This window comes from Stylophora pistillata, chromosome 13 (genome assembly GCF_964205215.1).
Source record: "Stylophora pistillata chromosome 13, jaStyPist1.2, whole genome shotgun sequence".
NCBI classification, from domain to species: Eukaryota; Metazoa; Cnidaria; class Anthozoa; order Scleractinia; family Pocilloporidae; genus Stylophora; species Stylophora pistillata.
Genome location: NC_142531.1, coordinates 12,758,568 through 12,781,482, shown reverse-complemented (window position 1 = coordinate 12,781,482; position 22,915 = coordinate 12,758,568). Strand labels below are relative to the sequence as shown.

At 39.5% G+C, this 22,915-nt stretch overlaps 1 protein-coding gene and 2 long non-coding RNA genes across 3 annotated transcripts; 1 reads left to right on the top strand and 2 right to left on the bottom strand.

The window, feature by feature from the left end:
• Positions 1–935: 935 nt before the first annotated feature.
• Positions 936–13,532, bottom strand: LOC111336245 (flotillin-2a). The gene is made up of 4 exons (XM_022942301.2): positions 13,297–13,532; positions 12,728–12,821; positions 9,116–9,360; positions 936–2,286 (listed from the first exon to the last, which is right to left on the bottom strand). The coding sequence occupies exons 1-4, from the start codon at positions 13,343–13,345 to the stop codon at positions 2,174–2,176; spliced, it is 501 nt and encodes a 166-aa protein (XP_022798036.1). The 5' UTR covers positions 13,346–13,532; the 3' UTR covers positions 936–2,173.
• A 1,502-nt stretch (positions 13,533–15,034) lies between these two features.
• Positions 15,035–18,864, top strand: LOC148717716 (uncharacterized). Its single transcript, XR_015994991.1, has 2 exons — positions 15,035–17,405; positions 18,588–18,864. It is a non-coding gene; the product is annotated as an uncharacterized LOC148717716 (long non-coding RNA).
• Positions 18,865–21,325: 2,461 nt separating this feature from the next.
• LOC148717715 (uncharacterized) lies at positions 21,326–22,388 on the bottom strand. The gene is made up of 2 exons (XR_015994780.1): positions 22,219–22,388; positions 21,326–21,705 (listed from the first exon to the last, which is right to left on the bottom strand). It is a non-coding gene; the product is annotated as an uncharacterized LOC148717715 (long non-coding RNA).
• Between the last annotated feature and the right edge of the window lie 527 nt (positions 22,389–22,915).

Sequence of the window (22,915 nt, the reverse complement as noted above, 5' to 3'; positions counted from 1 at the left end):
GTAAGGCCTTTTATAGTAAAACTTGAATGTATCTCCTGTTCTTTGGTTACTATTGCTTAGTGTCTGTGCCGGGGTGTAGAGTATTCATAGGTCAACTGATCACTCTCATTCTTCTAATTCAACTGTACTTTATTCAGTAATCAAGATGATATATTTACCGTACAATACTCGTAATCAGTTATTTTACGTTTACTTAGGATATTAGACTTACGGCATGATTAAAAGTTCCTTACAGTGGTAACGCTATGTGACCTTATGTAACGCAATACACTACAGAGCGACACAAAGATCAGATCTTTATCCATTGCCACGTAGATAGGCCGAGTGAAACTTATCTAGCAGACTAAAACTATTCAGTTTCCATAGTACAGCCCTAATAGGAAAACGAGGTAACTGATTGAAATTTTAATAGGTTCTTTTCTAAAGATTTTAACTTCTCAAAGCTGATTATTACTTCGATTGTCGGGAGAACATTATTGACTAGATATTTTGAGGTTTTGCTGAGAAAAGAGAACAACACATCCAATCGCGATAAATGGGTGTCATGTTGCACCTGGTATGTTTACTTTGAATAAAAGCTAAGGGAAAATGGTTGGCCTTTCCGAGTTGCGCTGGTATCGAATATGCGGTTGAGATGGCTGGTCTAGAGTTAGGAACGCTAGAATAATGTCGAACAGAACAGGAAAATCGAGTAGGCGTAGGCGAGGAGGCGCTAAATTTAGCAACTGTCAGTGTTCCTCACGTGGAATTAAATAAGCAACTGTCAGTGTTCTTCATGCGGAATTAAACTGAGAAGCTCAACCGTATAAACGCCTGTAGTCTGGCGTAGTATACTGTACTGAGAGGATCTGGGTACACAAACATGTTAAGAGTATACATCACAAAAGGCACTTGGAATTGGTTTGATAAGTAGTTCTGACAATCCCATGTAAGTCTTGATGATAAAACCATTTATTCAAATTTTACATGAATAGTATGTCATGTAGGCACTTGTAACCAACTGGTTAATGCTACACATTCGTGTAGCATATCGAACATTTATCGAACAAGTCGCTAACCTTGAGTAAGAAAAGCTGGGCAAAGTGTTTCTTACGAACAAAGTATAACACCGTTAATTTGAACTTTGTAAAAAAATGTCCCTTGTTTTCTCAATGGGATTAGACAGAAATAACAAAACTACTTGAACATGCAGTCGAACCTGTATTAAGGATTCACCCACGGTAAATAGGTGAGTGACTGCTCAATACAGGTTACACAGAAAAGAAACGGTAAGAACGCCATTTTATGCCATAATTAACCACTTAATGTTCAAAACCTTGCTTAAAAATGCAAATTTGGGGAGATAAACATAAATTAAATTTTACTTGCAAGATTACGCTGTTTTATTTGAGTGACTTCGCCCGAACTGAACGTTTAAAAAAGTTGGATTAAAAAGAATTCAATAAAGGGAGACCAAGACCACTTAATAGAGTTGGAAATAACAGTGTTTAAGAGGAAACAAATTCGGAACCTCGACACTGAACTGACTGTTTAATACAAGTTCGATTCTATTGCGCCCTGTATGTATAATTGGTCAGACTTGGAGTGCATCAAAATACGTAGGAGAATCATGAACGTCCGAAAATTGGTGAACAAGGTTCAAATCAGACGTGAGGCAATGTGATGTATGCAACGTGTTTGATGATACCATTAGATTGTGCAAAAAGTGACTTAAGGTAGGTTCTTTGGGAGGTTCCAATGCATACTGGCATTCTTGTACGTCAGCCAAACTTATACACTTCCGCTGTTTGCTGTCAAATATTTGGCCTCCTTTCCTGCAATATAGTCTGTCGCTATATCACATCCTGCGACGGTGGGAATATATGAAACAACGCATGCCTGAGACAGGCGGCTCTATTGAAGGGCTTTCTTAACTTGATATTGAAAAATTACATATATCTTTCTCTAAAGGAACTGTTATTTTGATACGTCCTTTTCTGTGATAGTGCCTCCCACACCCGGAACTAAACAGAGAATCTACTTTATGTGTTAGTTGCTGGTTCCTTACAGATAGCTCATAGGAACTGAGAGGCAAATAGCAAACTCGCCGAGCTCTCCGTGGTCAACCTCGTTCTCAACACATTGTACTTCATTGATCTCAATGTCCATCATTCTTTGAGTTCTATTGCGACTTTTACAAATCCTCCCTTGTGACGTCCGTGATGAAAAAGTTATGAATCAACACCCCCAGATCCCATAGGTCCGGAGTGGCTGCTTTCTGTACTTTTACTGAAAAATGGTTTGCATCTGGAATGTGCAGGACGAAGAGAAATCAACAACTGATTAACACGTCACAGATTTGTTTAAAGATCGTCCAAGGCATAGTTCAATATCAGTTTTGGTTAATCTGACGTACGTTTCGACTCAAGAATTCGCACTTGTCCTTGCTCCCGTGAGCTGGAAGCAAACTGCGATCGAAGTCCTCAAAAGTAAGCTTTCTAAATGCAGTTTGTTTTGCTCTTTCAGCTCAACACTCTAACAAATGTTTGACCAGCTCATTGAAACAAAAAATTATAACTTTGCCTTGTATGGCTGATCATTTAGATATTAGGCTTGGCACAGTATTCATATCATAATATTCCAGTAGACAACGAGTCTGATGGCCAATAAAACAGGCCCAACGGAAACCATTAAGGTAAGCGATACTAAAAAAGGCGGATGCAGTAAAAGACACAGGAAAAGGCTTAGTTGAGAAGAAAAAGCTTTTTTCCAAATTGTGCAAACTTTTGTTAGTTTTGGTTCTAGCGGCGGATAGATAGCATCCTCGGAGACCCAGGGGCAGTGAGTCGATTTCAAGTTAAGGGCAGAAGAGCCCCTGGGGACATTGTCTTACAAGACTAGTTCCAAACGGTCGCAGTCGTTTTGGCATCTGATTGGTGCCAGAAAATCTTTGTGTTTTTCTGCCCAATCAGAGTGAAGTGTCGTTTGGAGTCCTTTCGTGTGTTTTAACACGCACATAGACAACAAGCTCTGTTGCTCGCTGTTTTTCTCGGCCGTGCGACGAAGCTTTGCCCAAGGTGAAAAGTTTCAGTCTCAGCACACAATGTAAGAGAAATCGATCAGATTGCCCGCGAAATCTTACCGAAAATTATACTGAATACTTTCGCAGGTATCACAAGAGATTGAGTCAGTTTGCTAGACATAACGTCTCGTAGTCACGTTCGACGCACTAAAAATTACTATAAAACGAATACAAGAATTGTAAGAACGTGTAAAATGGTATATAAAAAGTCACTTGTAAAAATGTAGCGGAATTCCAAATCGATTTCGATCAATTACGATCCTCATCAGTAGTACTCCGCCATGTTTAAAATACTCATAAATAATTGTTCATATAAGTGACTCTGAAATGTCCACACTTCTTCCAGGCTTCATGTAAGCGGTCATGATGTATCAATCACAGCTCGTGGAATTTGAAAAAAGTTCCATTCGTTCTTGGAGTTCATAAGCGAGTCTTCGTTCACATTATTTATCCTCACTCCTTCAGTTATTTGTCTCAGCATCGCGTCATTGTGATAAACCCCCGTCACATCCATTCGGAACTGCTTTACCTCTCTATTGTGTTTCTCTTTACAGTGTTTCCACAATGCAGATCGTTCTTCCTTATTGTTAAGTGATTTCGTATGCTCTTTCCCTCTGGTATACGCGCTCCTGGCTGTTTCCCCTACGTATACGCTGTTACACTGGATACACTTAATCTCATACGTCACACTTTCTCTATCACACGGTCCTTTTCCACCTGTGCTACACACTGGGCAGTCTTCTCGTCCACACTGTCGCGGTTTAAATGGGTCGGACTTTTGGAGTAGTCGTTTAATGGCGATTCCGGCTTTCTCCACCACTTTAATATTGAAACCTTGTTGCTTTATTTCTGTCTGGTATTCCTTCCGTAACCGTGAGTTGGGCGTAGCTGGTACAAATATTACTGATTCATTCCCGCCGCGTTTGTACCAGTTGGATTTCCTTTCGCTCTTTTCCTTTTCTCGTTCCACCTTTCTCCACTCCTTGGGTCGATGTAACGGTCTTTCTCCTTTTCGCTCAGCTCTTTGTCTCGCTCTAAAAGCTTTGAGGGCCGAATCTACAACCTGAAAAGGTTTTAGAGGCTATGAAACGCACCGTGAAGCAAACTATAAAGCTGGTCCACGTAAGATATGTTGTTGATCTCCTACAAGAACTGACAAGGAGAAAGATTGGAACAAACTCCGTGGAAAATGGATGTAAAGATTTGTGTAAAGATTTACCACCGAGAAGGAAAAATGCCTTGGTACATAAAATGATGAAATGGAAGCTGAGCGATTCCAGGAGATGTTTACAGAGAGAACAGTACAATAATACGAAAGAGTGGAGGAAGTGTAAAGCGGTTTTAACTAACAACGGTGTTGTGCAGCAATTTGAAGAAATATGGAACGTAGAGCGAAGAAGAGTGGTGGAGAGTTTGAAAGTGAAAAGGAAAAATATGGACAGAGTAGAGAAATACCTGATCAAATTGAAGGGATTACAATAGCGGATAGTGACCTGCCGGTTACATTTAACTCTGAACCTAGGTGTTATGGAGGGTGTTCTACTGATGAGAAGGAAAAGAAAATATTGAGTTTGCCACCAAAATTTGCTGTATACGACAAGGTGAACACTGTTGAGTGTGAGGCGGAGATCGAGAAAGGGCTAGCGAAGCTGAGATGGACAAGGAGGAAGCAATTCGAGGGTGACAAGAACCAACAAGACGAGAACAAAGAGCCTGAAGGAGAAACAAAGGGAAGTGTGTACGATGTTAAGAGTAACACATTTGATTTCAGCAATATGAGGGCAACAGATCTCCCCTTCAACAAGAGAGTGCATCTACCTGAACCTCTTGACGAAAGGTCGGAAATTGCTATGCAAAACCTGAAAGTAAAATTAAATCAAATAACAGAAAAATACGTGAAAGATGAAAAGGTTTGCAAATGGAGCAACCTAGAGAAGAACGAAAAGGAAGGCTTGGTTTCAATGAAAAAGAAAGTTCAGAGTCAGGAGAGTGTGGTGTTTCAAACAGACAAATCAGGTCGCCTCTCCGTAGACAGCATGGGGAACTACAGAGTAGCTTCTCAACCGCACGTTGTCGATAGCGTCTTAATTACCAAAGATGAACATGACCGGTTACAACAGCTCATAAATGCACATTCGACGTCTTGGGTGCGCATTTTAAATGCAGGGAGCGAGACCAGTAACGAGACTAGAGTAAAGAACAATATGTTAAATAGTGATAGCCAAGTAGCACCGCTATATACCCTACGTAAGGACCATAAAGAGTACAGTGATGAGTACAAGGGCCCCCCCGTTAGACCGGTATGCGGGGCAATGGTAGGTTACAACTGCAAGCTCTCTCACCTGGTGAGCGTTGTACTTACAGAGGTATGGAAATCGAGAGAGAATAGCGCCATATGCACGAGCACGGAAGACATGATCGCGGAAATGAACAGAGTTGATCAGGACCAGGATAACAACAACTTAATAATTGGCTCCACCGACGTGATTGCTTTATATCCTAGTCTTGATATTGAGTTCACAATCGATAAGGTGTGTGAGGTTTTCTACGAGAGTAACATCAGTATCCGAAGTATCAACAGTCAGGAGTTGGGTCTGTACCTGGCATTAACGACATCACCGGAAGTGCTAGCTAGGATGGAGATTACAAATGTATGTCCAACGAGAAAGACGAATAGAGGGAGACCACCCACGATCACTGCAAGTGGGAGTGAGGAGCAGAAAGAGAAAAGATTTAAATCGTGGAACCCACCAGTCACGCAGCCAGATGAACGTGCGAAACGTATTATGTTGAAAGAGGCATTAAGAGTCGTATTGACAGTGATTATGAAAAATCATGTTTTCACATTTGATAACGAGATCAGAAAGCAAATAAGAGGTGGTCCAATTGGCCTTAAATTAACCGGGGTACTGGCCCAGATTTTCATGATTTGGTGGGATGAAAAATTTGCAACAAGGCTGAATGAATTGGCCATCGTTATGAAAATGAACAAACGGTACGTGGATGACATCAACATGGCTGTGCAAGCAACACCAGTTGGGATGACGTACAAGGATGGAAAAACTCACATGGATGAGAGATCCGTAGCTGAGGATCAAGGAATCAGTGACGATGAGAGGACTATGACATTGATAAAACAGATAGGAAACGACATACACCCGTCAATACAACTCGAAATAGATTACCCCTCTAAACACCAGAACGGAAAGCTACCTATCCTTGACTTGAAGGTGTGGATGGAAACAAAAGAGACAGACAGGCAGGACGAGAAAGCCTCAGCCTCAGTGATCATGTATGAGTTTTATTCCAAGAGCATGGCTTCTAAGACAGTCATACATGCTAGGTCTGCCGTAAGCTGGAGTACAAAGAGAACAGTCCTGACCCAAGAAGTCCTTCGGGTCTTACTTAACTGTAGCAGATTGTTACCATGGGAACGAGTAGTAGAGAATGTTAACGAGATGGTCCTGAGAATGCAATACTCGGGGTACAGCAAGAAATTCAGATATGAGGTTGTAGATTCGGCCCTCAAAGCTTTTAGAGCGAGACAAAGAGCTGAGCGAAAAGGAGAAAGACCGTTACATCGACCCAAGGAGTGGAGAAAGATGGAACGAGAAAAGGAAAAGAGCGAAAGGAAATCCAACTGGTACAAACGCGGCGGGAATGAATCAGTAATATTTGTACCAGCTACGCCCAACTCACGGTTACGGAAGGAATACCAGACAGAAATAAAGCAACAAGGTTTCAATATTAAAGTGGTGGAGAAAGCCGGAATCGCCATTAAACGACTACTCCAAAAGTCCGACCCATTTAAACCGCGACAGTGTGGACGAGAAGACTGCCCAGTGTGTAGCACAGGTGGAAAAGGACCGTGTGATAGAGAAAGTGTGACGTATGAGATTAAGTGTATCCAGTGTAACAGCGTATACGTAGGGGAAACAGCCAGGAGCGCGTATACCAGAGGGAAAGAGCATACGAAATCACTTAACAATAAGGAAGAACGATCTGCATTGTGGAAACACTGTAAAGAGAAACACAATAGAGAGGTAAAGCAGTTCCGAATGGATGTGACGGGGGTTTATCACAATGACGCGATGCTGAGACAAATAACTGAAGGAGTGAGGATAAATAATGTGAACGAAGACTCGCTTATGAACTCCAAGAACGAATGGAACTTTTTTCAAATTCCACGAGCTGTGATTGATACATCATGACCGCTTACATGAAGCCTGGAAGAAGTGTGGACATTTCAGAGTCACTTATATGAACAATTATTTATGAGTATTTTAAACATGGCGGAGTACTACTGATGAGGATCGTAATTGATCGAAATCGATTTGGAATTCCGCTACATTTTTACAAGTGACTTTTTATATACCATTTTACACGTTCTTACAATTCTTGTATTCGTTTTATAGTAATTTTTAGTGCGTCGAACGTGACTACGAGACGTTATGTCTAGCAAACTGACTCAATTATCGAACACGTTCCTGGCCTCGGCCCACAAAATTTCATCACAATATCACAAGAGAACGTGTTCAAAAGTTTGCGAGGTTCGTATAAAATATAATGGTTGCAGGTATTGATATGTCGCTTTAAACGTTAGATGAGATGGAAGCTTAAAGCTTTCAAGATTTTTTGTATAATTTGCTGTCACTGAAACTTTTCCAATCCCGTGAAGCTATTTCGTCGCACGGGCCACGCAGGTATGTCGAGCAACTGGCGCTTACGCATTTTTTTGTGGTCGCCCGGCCAATAACTAATCTAATCTTCGCTTGAAAAATTAAAAGTAAAAGCTAAACGTGGAAACTTTTGTTTATTAGATGTGGGTAGATAACCCTGTACTAAGCTGACATTTACAATAAAGCAAGCCCGCCCTTTCCATCCAATATTTCTTGGTCTTTGGTTTTGTTTTCCCCGATGAAAGCGGCATCGATTCCAAATGATCAAAGGTAATTAACTTGGTCTTCAACAATCGACAAAAGAGGTGAAATGACAATGACCAAGGGACTAGAAGAGAATCCGTGGCCTTTCGAGCTCAAGAATTTGAACACTCAACGCAGCAGTTGAAAGATGAAACTTTCTCCAAACCCCTTCAGTAACTGTCCGAAAACATATCTCCTTTCCACGATGTTCTCGATGATTAGTTTTTGTTCAGGTTTTAGATAACCGGAAACACAGCTAAGCTTTCTTTAAGCGCTTGCTGGAGGTCTTCCACGTACTTGACATTATCTCCAAGTTTGGCCATATTGTTAAGACTTAACCACAAGGCAATGATTAGAATTTGGCGCGCACAGAAAGCTACGCAAGCATAAGCGCCAAATGCTTGACATACCTGCGTGGCCCGTGCGACGAAACAACTTCACGGGATTGGAAAAGTTTCAGTCACAACAAATTGTTCAAAAAATCTTGAAAGCTTTAAGCTTGCATCTCAACTAACGTTTAAAGCGACATATCAATGCCTGCAACCATTATGTTTTATACGAACCTCGCAAACTTTTGAACACGTTCTCTTGTGATACCTGCGAAAGTATTCAGTATAATTTCCGGTAAGATTTCGCGGACAATCTGATCGATTTCTCTTACATTGTGTGCTGAGACTGAAACTTTTCACCTTGGGCAAAGCTTCGTCGCACGGCCGAGACAAACAGAGCGAGCAACAGAGCTTGTTGTATGTGTGCGTGTTAAAATACACGAAAGGACTCCAAACGACACTTCACTCTGATTGGGCAGAAAAACACAAAGATTTTCTGGCACCAATCAGATGCCAGAACGACTGCGACCGTTTGGAACTAGTCTTGTAAGACAATGTCCCCAGGGGCTCTTCTGCCCTTTACTTGAAATCGACTCAATGCCCCTGGGTCTCCGAGGATGGATAGATAGAAGCCTTTCCTTAATGCTGAATTCGATACTATGTCCAAAATTGACCTGGAGTCGGGCTGCAGCTTCCCCTCTCACACCCTTCATCCCACGATGTAGATCAACCAATGCTATTACCTTAATTATTCCCACTCAGGAGATGATACTGGAAACTATGGGGATTAAAGCTACCCATACCTTCTTCGATGCATTTCAGAATTAACTGTTCGTAGACATCACGAAGATGTGCCTCGAAAACATGAAGAACAACATCAGATATTTCATCTGTGGTTTTTCCCAGGAAGTAATCACTTGCTCTTGCGAAATGTTGAAGATCCTGCATGATTTGTACCTCGGCAATGATTGAGACAGAAGCTTGGTCACCCCTCGCCGTTTTGACATTCCTGTAAACCTTTTTAAACGTAAGTACATCCAGGGTTAACCTGTAAAAAATATGCTGTGCTTAAAAACTTTGTTTTTTTTAAATTGCGCTCATAATCCCCAAGTGACACATTTCTTACACCTTTTTAGGGTTACCATATAAAAGCGATAGATCGGCATAATAATACATTGGAGTATTACAATAGAGGAGGTCTCTGGAAAGACCAGGTCTGAGGTGTCATCAACTCACTTTCAGTTATGTTTTGAATGCTGTATTGTCTTGTTTGGTACAATGAGAATGTTTATCTCGTTTCAGCGAATATGGCACGGGGTGATCGTGGATTGGATAGATTGACATTTCCGAGTGTGGCCTTTGGCCGAGTCAACGAGGTCTCCATTTAAGAGAACATGCTCACGTTTCGACGGGATAAACAAAATCTCACTATTGGTAAATAATTCGATACAACACCTGACAAATTTAACGTCACTTCAAATTGGTATGTGTCCTAGCGAGTTTTTTGCCTGGTACCGTGAACAATCCTCTAGCAACTGGGGATTAAGTGAGGCCTATTCTAGCCTGTTTTCCGAGTCATTTTGAGAGCTTGAAATGTAGAAAAATAGGATCAGTTCAAGGCTATCGATCATACTCAAAAGAATCTGAAGTCTCAAACTTCGTTTGATAAATGCGCTTGTCACGGTAATTGTTCAAGTTTTCCAAGAACAACTGCGTTTTCCTTTGTTGAACGCAGCATCGAGAACAATAACACATTGCAAACAATTGCGATGCACTGGATAACGTTTCATTTCATGTTTTCTGGTCGACGCTGCTGTTTAAGTTTCTCCGATCGAAAATATCGCATTACCAGCCAGATACTGAACTTTTACTGCTTTCTGACGTTACACCAATCTGAATCTTATCACTCCGACTTCATTATCTAGCATGTTTCCAGAAAATATACCGCATGTCATGGATGGAATTTGGCAGATACAGTGTCCACATTTAGCGCGCGGTCAAAACGACCATATTACACAACTGTGACGTAGAAAACTGTGAAGACACGTCGGCAACTATGGCCGGTGGAGAGAGGAGAAATCAAGAGCAGGAAACAAGCATATTGTGAGGCCGGAGCGGCAAATGAGGTTAGCTACAAGAATAATACAATTACACCGGATATTTCTAAACACTGCTTTCCAAAGGGTGTAGTTGTATGGCCAAAATGGAAGCGCTTTGATCGTCGATATGGGGGAGATTTTACTCTTCAAAGTCGTCGACATTATGCTCCGTCCCGAGTGCGAAGACGGCTGTTATGAACACATACCACTAGTCAAATCAGGGGAAGATGGCCAATGAATTCAGCAGAAAAGAATGCTGATTTAGGGGTCTGTTCCCACCCCGGAAACAATTGCTCCACTTTGTCTTGCCTGACATTTTGCAAGCGATCAAAGGTGTACTTCTTATTGTTGTTAATTTCACGCGCTTGAGATGTACTCATATCCCTTGTCTTTCCACGTGACTACATTTGTACTTTTCTTATCGTATGAAAATCCTGCCAATTGTAGTTTCCATCGTATTTTAAAAACAGGAAAGTTTCCATCGTATTTTAATAACAGGAATACGTCATTTGTAATAAAGGTCAAGCCCTTTCCTGAGCTGACCAATATCCTGTCTCTTGAACGGTGCGAAACTTCTGGCGGATATTGGCATAAACACAAGCTGGAAGGGGCTGCGTATTCTCCTAAAATCCACCTCACGAGCCATCAATTCCCCCGGCTCTCAAGAAACTAAAAGTAGCAACAATACCAATGTTGTTGTCATAGCAGCACAGTAAAGAGATAAGTAGCCCATTTCTGAATTACCATTGGCCTCTTTTTCAAAACGAGGACTGGTGCTTAACCATTCTTGTGAAAATGAGTTTAATTTGCATGTGAATGAAAACTTATTATCATATGAAAGGATGAGCACCAGGACTCATTTTGAAAATGAGGCCAAGGGTAATTCGGAAATGGGCTATTGTGAAACACAAACATCAGTGAACTAGATGGTATTGAAATCGATGTACAGGCAATATTCATTTACAACACTGATGCCAGTCGACGACGATAGCCTCCGTCTTTGCAATCGCGGATTAAAGGAGCTACTTGAAGTAAAACTGCCCAATGACTTCTAGGTGAAAAAATCATAGTGCCTCGTGATACACGAGATTCTTTCGAGGCTGCCGTCCATAGTTGACCATAGTTAGCCTTTGGTCTGGTTAGCTCCACAGTAACAAACTATATCAACTCCTTCAAACGCTCTGTTAAAACATATTTATTTAAAAAGGCTTTTAGTTAGATTATTTATTCATTTAATTTAATTTTGAGATTTTTAAAAAATTCTATGTTTTACTAATTACTCGGGAAATTTTATACTGTAAATATTGTAATTTTATCGGGTGTAATAATTAATGTTGTAATGCGCTTTTGAGTATTTTTAAAGAAAAAGCGCAATATGAATATTGAATATTATTATTATTATTATTATTATTATTATATTGTTATGGCAACAGAAATGAACACAGCTATCCATTCCTAGCATAGATTTCGCCACAGTAAACAAAACACAAACGCAGCGAACTAAACTTTCAGTAACTGGAGTATTTCGTTCTACTCTTAACCTGATTACCACAGGCGAGAAACCGTCTTTGTCAGTCTTCGTCGACTGACACAAATTTACATGAGAAGCGAGAAATTTGTAAGTGTCAACTCTCAGTTGACACTTTTAAGACAAAATAAGAGCACTATATAGCCGAAAAAACCGACTTTTAATTTTTTTAAATTTATCTTCAATCGAAATTAGATTGTACATATGAAAAGCTAAATAAAGACGCGTAACAGAAATTCACACTATTGGCACTTTAAGCAAAAGAAACCTTTTGGCAATGCTAACAAAATTCTAAATATGATCGACCGGTGGATCATTTTTTGCGGGCAGGCAAAAGTGACAGACTCTTTGGGAAAACATTCGTTCAAACGAAATCAAGCTCAAAGCCGATTTCAAAAATTACAAAAATGAATCATTTTTAAATCTGAGGCCTCACACTTACTCTCGTTCTAAAACAGACCTAATATAAGGCCTGATGCACCGCGAGGATGTTCATGGCACCCCGAGTGAACAAGTCAAGACATTTTTACGAGAATAAAATCAAAACGCAGAAGAATCTAAAGAATGGAGTGACGTTACCGCATAAAAGCATAGGGGTGGTTTCGTTGATCCGATTCCTTTACAATGGGATTATTAGTACTAAAAAAGGAAAGAGTTCCATATAACCCCATACATTAATTATGCATTCCTTTATATAAAGACTAAATATAAAAGTTTCTTTGCAACAGTCTATGCATAATTAATGTATGGGGTTATATGGAACTCTTGCTCTAAAAAATTTACAATACCTATCAACTTTAGTAAGTCCAGCCCAGGCCCACAGACAACTCCGTTTGCCCGCAACCGCTTTGTACTGCTGAGTTCGAGGAATGCAACATCCACCTTAGAGAGAAAACACAAATTGAAATTATATTTAATCGTAGCTATTAATAATTCAAGTACAGAGGAGCGTTCATAGGTCAATGTCTTGCCGCCTTCAGTCATATAACATCTCTTGTATGAATTAGACCGATGTCCCTGTCTTGACTGAGAACGGTTACTAAAAGTCCTACTCTTTGGCCACCTTTGTCTCACAGAGAAGTTAGATCTACACATTTGCCACTGAAGGCAAACAAACGTTTGAAAGGAATATGAGATAAGGATATTTTAAAAAAATAATCTAAATAAAATGTTTGTCGTCACGTAAGAACCACATTACTTTTTTTCGCTTCTTTTAATAAACCTACTACGTTTCTTTAATGTAGCAATTTTAGTAAGGCCTGGTACACCGTCATTCTTGCTATAAAAAAAAAATGAAATCTCGAAATATGAGTTTCAGAGAATATTATTTGATCAGTGTATCAATAAACAATTTTACCTGAGACAACAACGGCCTCCCTGTCGCTTGCCATATGGCAGTTTCCCATCGCTCAATTAGTTCGGGCGAACCTTGCGTTAGATTATTGTAAGGACAGTTCTGCTTTTAAACCTTAAAAATGTCTTCCAATCTGGTGAGAGACTAGTTTTCAACTGCTTTGCTTTAAATACCATATCGCATATCTTCACGTCAATATCATCACGTACATTGGCGACACGCTTTGCTATTTGTGCCGCGTAGCGCATGGCATGAAAAGATTGGCTATGACCTGAATTTCAACACGTATTTAACATTCCTAACGCGATAATGCGGGAATGAACGTTTGAAATGCTTTAAACATCTAAAATTCCCTTAAGTCTGGGTTTTTCTCAATAAAGAGATGTGGTAAAACCCAGCATATCATTTCTGTAATAATGATATTGCGCCCAGCAACGTAAAATGAGCAAAACACTTTTCTTAAATCACTTTCGTATTCAGCGAGCAAATTTATCACCCAAGATATATTAGACGTTGATCGTGGACTGAACTAAACTCCAAAACAAGTCGCTCACTCGGTATTATATCAAATGCGGAGTGATTATTTCTTTGCTCCACTTTTCTTTTAAAAGCCTTTCAAAGATAGACAACAAATGTTGGTGCCAAACCTGACGTCATAACAATTTCCACCTCATACCTCTGGTAGAAATACGGATTAAACGTTTTACAAGAGGTCACTCTAGCTCAATCTTTTTTCTGTTGCACCAAGCTTACCTCGATACTGAATCTAGCTAAAAAATAATCCAACCATCACCTCATTCAACCGTTTAATTTTGTTGGCTTTTCAGTGGATGTATTAAATCGCGATCCAGGGCTGTTATAAACAAAAGATGGATCCTGACAGACGAAACGCAACTACAAGATATTTAAAGGACGAAGAGGTGAAGAGAACATTTATCACTAGCGAACAGTGGAGAAACCACTTGCCTCTCTAATTGTTCTAGGCACTGAATAACAAGAGAATATGATTAGATTCGGGAAAAAAACACTAGGAAAAGCGGATTATCGTTTCAACCTTTTGATTTTTCCAATCATATTTCGCACTTGAAGCCGTGAGACAGACTCCTCATCTTTTTGGAGTTATCTGATAGCTTCCCTGATAAAAATATATGCTTGCAATTAAACAGAGCTTTTAAAGATAAGATTAACGGCTATTCTCTGCATCGATAGTTACCGTATCTGTTAGATATAATTTGAATATATGAACAAAGTTGAAATGGTAAATTGGCCACCGTTACGATTATAAAAGCTGACGTTTCGAGCGTTAGCCCTTCGCTCCGACGAAGGGCTAAAGCTCGAAACGTCAGCTTTTATAATCGTAACGGTGGCCAATTTACCATTTCAACTTTGTTCATATATTCAAATTATTTCGTTACCCCCACCGACGCAACCCCAAACAGTTTCTTTAGAAACTATCAGCCTTTATTCATTTGTATCTGTTAGATAACCTGTTTGGTCCAAATCCTTCCCCCTGATCTTGATCGCCTTCCTAAGCGGAACTGATAACATTTCCAGCACGGGTGGAAGCTCGGGTTCACTGAGTGTTCACTTTGTATTATGGAAGAACCGAACCTGAACCAGAGAACTGGACCTTTTAAATTCCGTAAAAACTACAGCACTGAACTATTTCAAGACATTCTTAGCCAAAAACCTTCAGTATGGGGAAATTGAAGTAAGTACTCTATTGCTGTAATAATGACAAGTCGTAGGTGTTTTGGTGTTAAAATTTCAAGAGCGTTGTCTTCATCCTGTACGGGCTGACATTTGAAATCATTTAATCATTGTATCGGAACAGAAAACGTTAAATCTGGAAAAATTCAGGGAAAAAAAACATTTTAAAGACCGGATGAACTCACTTTTTCGAGTACTTTCTGAATCAACCGGAGGGCCACGATTTACGGAGAGGAGACATTTTGGCGAGGTAGTATCTCTCAATCGATAAAACTAATGGACTGAATAAACAAGGAGAGTAAAGTTGGGCGAGTATTTCAAGTTTACAGCGGAGACTTACATCGAAAGTAGGATCAGTTCAGAGTAAGTCAGTTTCCTTTCAACTCAGCTTCAAGTTTAGAAAACCGTGCTAAGTAATAACATCTGTAGTTAAAGAAAACCGAAAGGACAAATTCTTATCAATCCTTCGTTTGATATGTAAGCCATATCTTTTTTGAAAGTGGTAGAAAAAATTTGCAAATAGCCCTTCCTTTCTTGAAACTTTCATTCGGTACACGACGCTGCAAAAGTGTGAGTTTCATCCGCGCCGCTAAAGAGATGCAAACATTGTGTTGTATTCGTTTGATAGGCATTCATATCCTTTTTGATACGCACGAATAGCAGGAACAAAAAGAACAAAATAAAGGTATTGCAACTGATATCAAGCGTTTTGAATTCGCTTAGCCCGACATATTAGCCGCTGTTAAAACCAGCAAAATAAAATTAAGATAAAGTGAGGTAAAGTAAAAGCTCTCTATCTACGACTTAGGATCCACGAGGGGATTCAGTTTGTGTCAATACAGACCAAACATGGTTAAAAGAAATTAAATTGAGGCGGAACGTACATAAATCCTACAGACAGTAACTTTAGTGAAGGCTTCTGGGTTTTGTTGAACTGAAAGACAAAATTTCCATCAGCTTTCTTAGAAACCCTTTGCTAGAATAAATGAGCAATGACAGGCACAAAGGAGAGGGAAAGTCCGATTTCATGCTTTAACAACCTCAGTGTCAGAATGTCCTGTGAGTGGAATGAATTTGAAACGGAGTATAAAAAGGATGATGATCACAACATATTAAACAAAAGCCCGATAGTTTGTTTGTGACCGCTGTATACAAATCGCAAAGCTTACACGAAATAAGACATTTTGAGATTGCCCCGCGAAATCTGTCAGCTTTCTGTTTTTGTTTTGAAAACTTGGTTAAGTACTGTGATACACAGCTTCATGTCATTCACCCAAACTAGAATCTGAGCCAGATTGGTATTAAATGATAACCTAGTACAACTTGGTCAAACTACTTTATCTAAGCGAAGAAGTCACAGTTGCTAAATCGTGATCGTAAAACAGTGATTTTGTCTTCTAGATTTTAAACCTCCTTGAGGGCAATTTGTGAGTCCATTTGACGCAAAATCGAATGGGTATGGTGTCCATTTCTTCAACTCGACAATTTAAGGCTTTTGCTAATAGTGTAAAGTTTATACGCCTTTGATAAAGATATGCTGGTCAATGAATGTTGATGGAGGCGTGGAACATGCACTAGACAACTCTGAATTCTGCGCACATTATCTTGTGAAGGCTAAGGCTAAACGCGGTCTTCCAAATTATCTTGAAACTCCTTTCCTTTGTTAGATGGAAAAACAAACTTTATTTTATTACGAAACGACGATAGGTTGCGTTTGACTTTATCAAAATTTACGAATTAAGTGAATGATGTTATCAGCAAATTACTTGCTCGTTGACGTTAAGTGCAGGAAAGGGAAAAATCCGTCACGATGAGATATATATTTCACTCAATTTGTGAAAACATTTTCGTATAATTGACCTGTTAAACAGATTATGGATAAGTCACTCGAAATACGTAAATTTACGTTTGGACTTGAAAATTTTTGACGTAAAGGAAAATAAAACTTGAACAGGAAATCGTTCTGATCAAGAGATTTCCGCTCATTTTCTCCCACGTACTGGAAATGGCAGCGGTGAAATAATAGCAGTTCAGAGAAAAAGCAGACTAAGTACTTGGTTTGTCTGGTACTCTTATCGAAAAATACTACAAATTTGCATGACTTAAAAACGAAATAACACGAGAAGGCGTTATAAAAAGATACTCCGTGTTTCTTCGGAAACTACTATGTTCTGGATATTAAATGAGACTGACCGCTCGGTTTGCTAGTTCTCAAAAAAGCACGAGAAAGTAGAGTAATATAATCCTGAGAACACAGTAAATTAACGCACGAACTAGAGATGAAAAGCCTATTATTGTTATTTCTTATTTCTACGTTGGTCTGCCTCTTGGTAAACTTGCAAGAGACACAAGGACAGTTGACGCACAACCAGAGACGCCGATGCAAAAATGGACGCTCTTTAGTAAGTATAACTCAGCATTTAATCCTCCGTATCACAGATCAAGCATGCAGTTGTAACTTTAACGCGTTGTTACCAACTCCGCGAGTAAAAATAGAGAAATGCATACCTTATCACAATCAATCCTCCCCTTTCAGCGACCTTTCTTAAAGCGTCCGAATGCTGTGCATATACATCAATGTGTCGGTAATGAGCACAGTCTTTTCTTTTGATGATTGGGGACACCAACACCTAAGCGATGAATACCAGTGAAATAGAATGAATTACTTTCACACTTGCAGAGCCCAGTACACAGAGCTGCACTTTCTCGCAAAATTTGCAGTTGGTTAAAACAATGGAGATCATGAATGCCGTGATACTTTGCACTAAAGCTTAACTAGTATAGCTGAATTCAACACAGTTCACTCTTTTTTCGTGAGTTTTTTTATTTCTTGTGATTAGTTACTTTTGATGTCTTCAAGATATCATAATGTTCGCACCGGGTGTGATTTCTGTGGGAACTGAACTAACTGAGCACGTAAAGTTTACATGAAGATTATTTGTGTCATTCTGCTAGATACTTCCGGGCAACTATTTTTGGTCATATCTTGACCCCCATCTCTTTTCTGATGGTCCTTCCCAATCACTAAATTCATCATGAGATCCACGCGTGTACTTTTCATACTGACCTATCGTATATTTTAACAATTTTGTTTCGTTGAACGTTTTCACATGTTTCCTTTCCCTACAACAGAATAAAGTTTTTGATAATATACATGAAATAATTTTTGACTTTTTAAACTCGAAACTAAATGTATCAAATTAGCTGGAAATCAACTGATTCCTTGGGCGGTTTTAAACAATTTGGCACTCATAAAAGACTGCTTAAAGCATTCGACCGAAGGGTCCTCCAATTTTTTATTATTATTATTTTTTTTTATAAAAAGTGTATAAGCTATTGCTGTCATACAAAGTTGATTACCTCTCTGGAATTGGTCGTTTTGTCGTTATTTCTATCTGAGCTCACTTAACATGAATACTCACCCAGAGAAAATAAGAATTCAAAGTAACTGAGTGTGAATGGCACCAAAGCGCCAAGGTAAGAAATCACAATAGACCAAGTTACGATTGATAATATCACTGCTCTCGGCACCGATTGTTTGAAGTAGTTCGCGAGTATTAACGCAAATAATTTTTATATCTAAGGAGAAAGCAAGAAAAACGTTTTTAAAAGCACATCCACAGATGAAGCCGCAGAGAAATAATGTACTTTCAAGCCACCTTGACAAGAATAGCCGAGATCCAACTGAACGGAGGACACTAATTCCACATGGAAGATATCTTAAGACTTGTCAGGAATAATGTAAGACGAAAACTTAGATTTGGAACTCCTTACCATCGCAACATCCTTTACAAATGTACACAAATAATACCTAAAAGTTTCTTTGTTCTGTTGATGAATAAAAACACAAACTCTGTTTCAGTTTTTTGTCTCTATATTGTAAGAATATTAGGGACCTTAAGCAGTCAGGACGGCAACGCCAAGGAAGACTTAGATCAAAAAAGGAATTTCTACTCTTAAGTCAGAATTTCAAAAATGGCTGCATGAGCTTACTGTCTCATACGGTGCCACAGCTGAACTTCAGCATGACGTATAAAAGTAGCGTTGAGTTCCAAATGGAAATTAAATTAATTTGCCGTCGCGGTTTCGGTTCGCAGACGACGCAAATTTTGGCGAGTTCACGTTGTTGTTTTGCATAGGACGGCTAAGAAATGTACAAATTTTCAAAACGCACGTGCTGAGCTATTGTTCTTCCAATTAGATCTCTTGTTTTTCCACGTCCTCGTTGCCGTTGCCGTCGTGGCTGCTTAAGGTCCCTAATCCCACGGAGAACGCAGTGGTTAAGTCGCAAGTGGTTTAGCGTGGTCTGTTCTCTTATCGACAACGATATTCGTCATTAAAGGGGTCAAAATGTTGTGGTCTCATGAGGCGCAACCGAGTGGTTTTGCTGCAAAGTTTTGAACATTTTTGAAGCAATTTCTATTATCACTAAGGTTATTGAGACAATGAAAAATTGTGGCTTCGCCTGGTTAGTCCACAACATTTTGACAAGTGTGATGACGAATATCCTTGTCGATAAGAGTATAAACCACGCTAAACCACTGTTGATTTGTCTTTTACCACAATATCAATGTCAAATAACACGATTCTTCCAGTGCGTGAAACTTTGCGTGACAGGTTGACGGGAGTTACGTTGTCTGTTCACGACCCATGAACGCGCAAGAATTTCTTGGCTTACGGAACTATAATCATTTTTAATCGCTCTTCCATCCGCGTGTCTTGCCTTTCGCCTTATCAATGCTACCGCTTAGTGCTTGCCGCTGCTCGTCTGAAAACGGCACAAAGGACACCTGTCCAGCAAGCCACCTAATAGACAGTCATTCTCCCTCATCCCTTTCCCCAAGGCAGCATCGAGGCTCGCTGACTGGTGAAAGGCAAAGCACACCATTGAAGCACTTTTGAGTAAGTGGAGAAGGTGCAACAATGAATACATAACCGGGTAATAATACCCTACGTTCCCGCATTCCTCAGTGTTTAACTTGCTTGTAATACTGAATGCTTTGGCCATGCAGATAAAATTTGAGATGGTTGATTGTGTGGTTGTACGATCATTTGCCTGCTGTTGATCCACTTCAAAAATTTAAGTCCATCTTGGAAGAACTATATGGTCGTGGTACCCAGATTCGCGCCAAACCGCCGTCAACTAAGCCTATTAGGTTAACCCTCTAACCTCTACGAGTGACTAGTATCTAGTTTCTCCTTTCGATCACTCATCCCTGAGTCACAGATAATGGTCACAAGAATAGATCGTTTTCACGTGACGCCATCAAATTCCAAAATTTAAAACTAAAGAGCAGCGAGATTTTTTATCTACATCAGGCATAAGGGGGTTTAAATTCATATCTGCTCTCAACTTTTCAGCTCAATAGCGTGCTTGGTTTGGAAACAAACGCAGTTTCAAGTTTACAGTCGTGGCGGTGGGTGACATACAGCTCCGATCGTGTCTGTCGAAAAATATACACTTATCTAATGATTTTTACCCTTTTTAGGAGTTGAAGTGTTAGGAAAAGTGCGTTTATTAATGCTTATTGGCTCAGTTCAGATAATCGGTCGACTAGATAGCCAAAGTAAGTTCCAGATGTTTGTGTTATTTTTCAGCAGCCATATAAGTGCACCAAAGAGGTGCACCGACATGGCGGTTCCATACTGGGCTCTGCAAATTTGCGCAAAACATCTCGACGAATATTTGAAGTTTGGAAAAACGAAAAGGCCTACGACTTAAAGGAGTGTCTTTTTCACCTTTCTCCTATAACATTACAATTTCCTGACTTTATCCATTGAATAGTTTTCGATTTATTTCTTCATTACGTGAGAGTGAAAACGATCTATAAAGAAAATGGTTACCAAAGAAGGAAAAGCTCTTGATTTTTTGTCAATTTCTCTTAGTCAACACCTTAAAAATTGTATACAAGAGAGAGGAATGGAAAATGTGCACGCTAATATTAGGGTTAAAAGGGTTAAGGGGACAATTTCATTAACTAAAAATCGGAAACAACACACGTATCCATAAGAAAATTTCGCTCGCTAGTCTAGGTGCAAAGTAAAGTTCCACATCATTTCTTACAAGTGTGGACTAGAGAAAAGTTTCTTCAAAGGAAGGTGGCGCGGACATTGTGATCTCGAGAAACTGCAACGAGTAGATGCTCTGACACTGAAGTTTGGGAAACTCGTGGGTATAGACATAGATGTAACACATTTCCTATATCATTCTGTTGAGAACAACCTATGTGTGGCGGTGAAAATTGTCTCTTTAATCGATCCCATCTGTCGTATGTATGAATACATTTTGTAACACTGATTGCATTTTTCAGAATTCAAAAACTTCTCGGAGTCACTCTTTATTCCAGAGTAGTTCTACACACACACAAAAAACAAAGAGTATGCTTAACGTGTTTCTCCCTGTATCAAACAATAATGATACTCTAGAACCGAAAAAAATTGATAAAATTCCCAAGGTCCGTGATTTATCCTTTCCTTTATTTGATTCAGTTTTGGGATTGGTTAATTTTCCTGTCGTCTGATGGCCAATCTTAATGTTCACTTTGCCTCTTGGTCTCTCAAAAAAGTACGGAATATCGTGTCAGATTCCAATGAGTCTTTCCGAACCATGCTGTCGTATGCAGGTCGAAAGTTGCGGTTGCTGGGTACTTTCAAAAATCTCCTGTTGTGTAGAATAACTTTGTATGGTGCTGCTAGGGTCTCCTGGAGTATAAGCGTTATAACATTATGATTAAGTAGATGTAGGAAGAGTACATTTTTGTGACGTTTATTACGATCTAAAGGCAATAGAAGAAAAAGCAAGATTGAGTATACGCGCTTGTAGTAAATCGTCACTTGCAAACAAGGAATCAGTAAAGTATTCATCACCAACTTGATTCAACGTCATTTCCCCCTTTTGATGTTATATCGTCAATATAGTCCATGTACTTGTTTTTAGATATGTACATGTCCAATAGGCGGCATGCTTACTCCACACGCCGGCTTACTATGAAGAAAGAGACTCGCTGGCTTTTAAAATCCAGTTCAAATCATAACAAATTTCTGAGTCGAATACTGAAACAAAGCCATGAACTGATAAAAGGAAACTTTAAAAATTAGAAATTACGGCGAAAACATTTCGTAACTTTTGTGTCTTGCCGAATCTATAGCGATTAGGCTCTGACGCATCAAACATCTATCGTTATTAGCTATTTATCGCGTTCGTTACTCCCTTACCGAGTCGTCAGATATCTCATCGCGTCCCACACGATGATAAGAATAGGACAATTGTCCTTGACATTCTACAACAAACAGAAAAACACACACAGCTACAAACAGACTCCTCATTACTTTCATGATCTTTCGACGTGCTTGTTAGATTGTGATGTTCGGTGTTGTTGTGGCCTCTTAAATACTCAGCGGGTGTTTTGCTGAGTGAAAGCCTAAAGTGCAACTCCATTGGCTTCTTAGTGACGCCACAGCGACAGCTTTAAGCGTTTTCTTTTTTTTAATTGGGCTATTTTATTTTGGCGTTGAATTATCTACGAAATTTGCGGCGGTAATTGAACGATGGAAGAAGCAAAGGCGTCGAAATTGCTGTCTTTCTCGAATCTTATCATCACACTTTTCGCACTCTTTATAATCGCTCTACCGACACTTAACCTTTGTGCTTTCATGTAATTGTTTCTTTTTTATTCGCTCTGTTTTTCTAGCATTAACCAGATATGGTTATGAGAACTTGCAATGCCTTTCACCAAAATATCAATAGGTGTAAATGGTGAAGAAACATGGGAATTGCGAGAGAGGGCTAGAGATCTCATAGTTACACCACTGGACCGAGGCAGCTTTTCAAAAAATCTTGTTATATTTAGAAGCAACCATTGTTGGCCAAAAGCTACCACAAAAGTATATCAAAAGAAAGAAGGTTACGTGT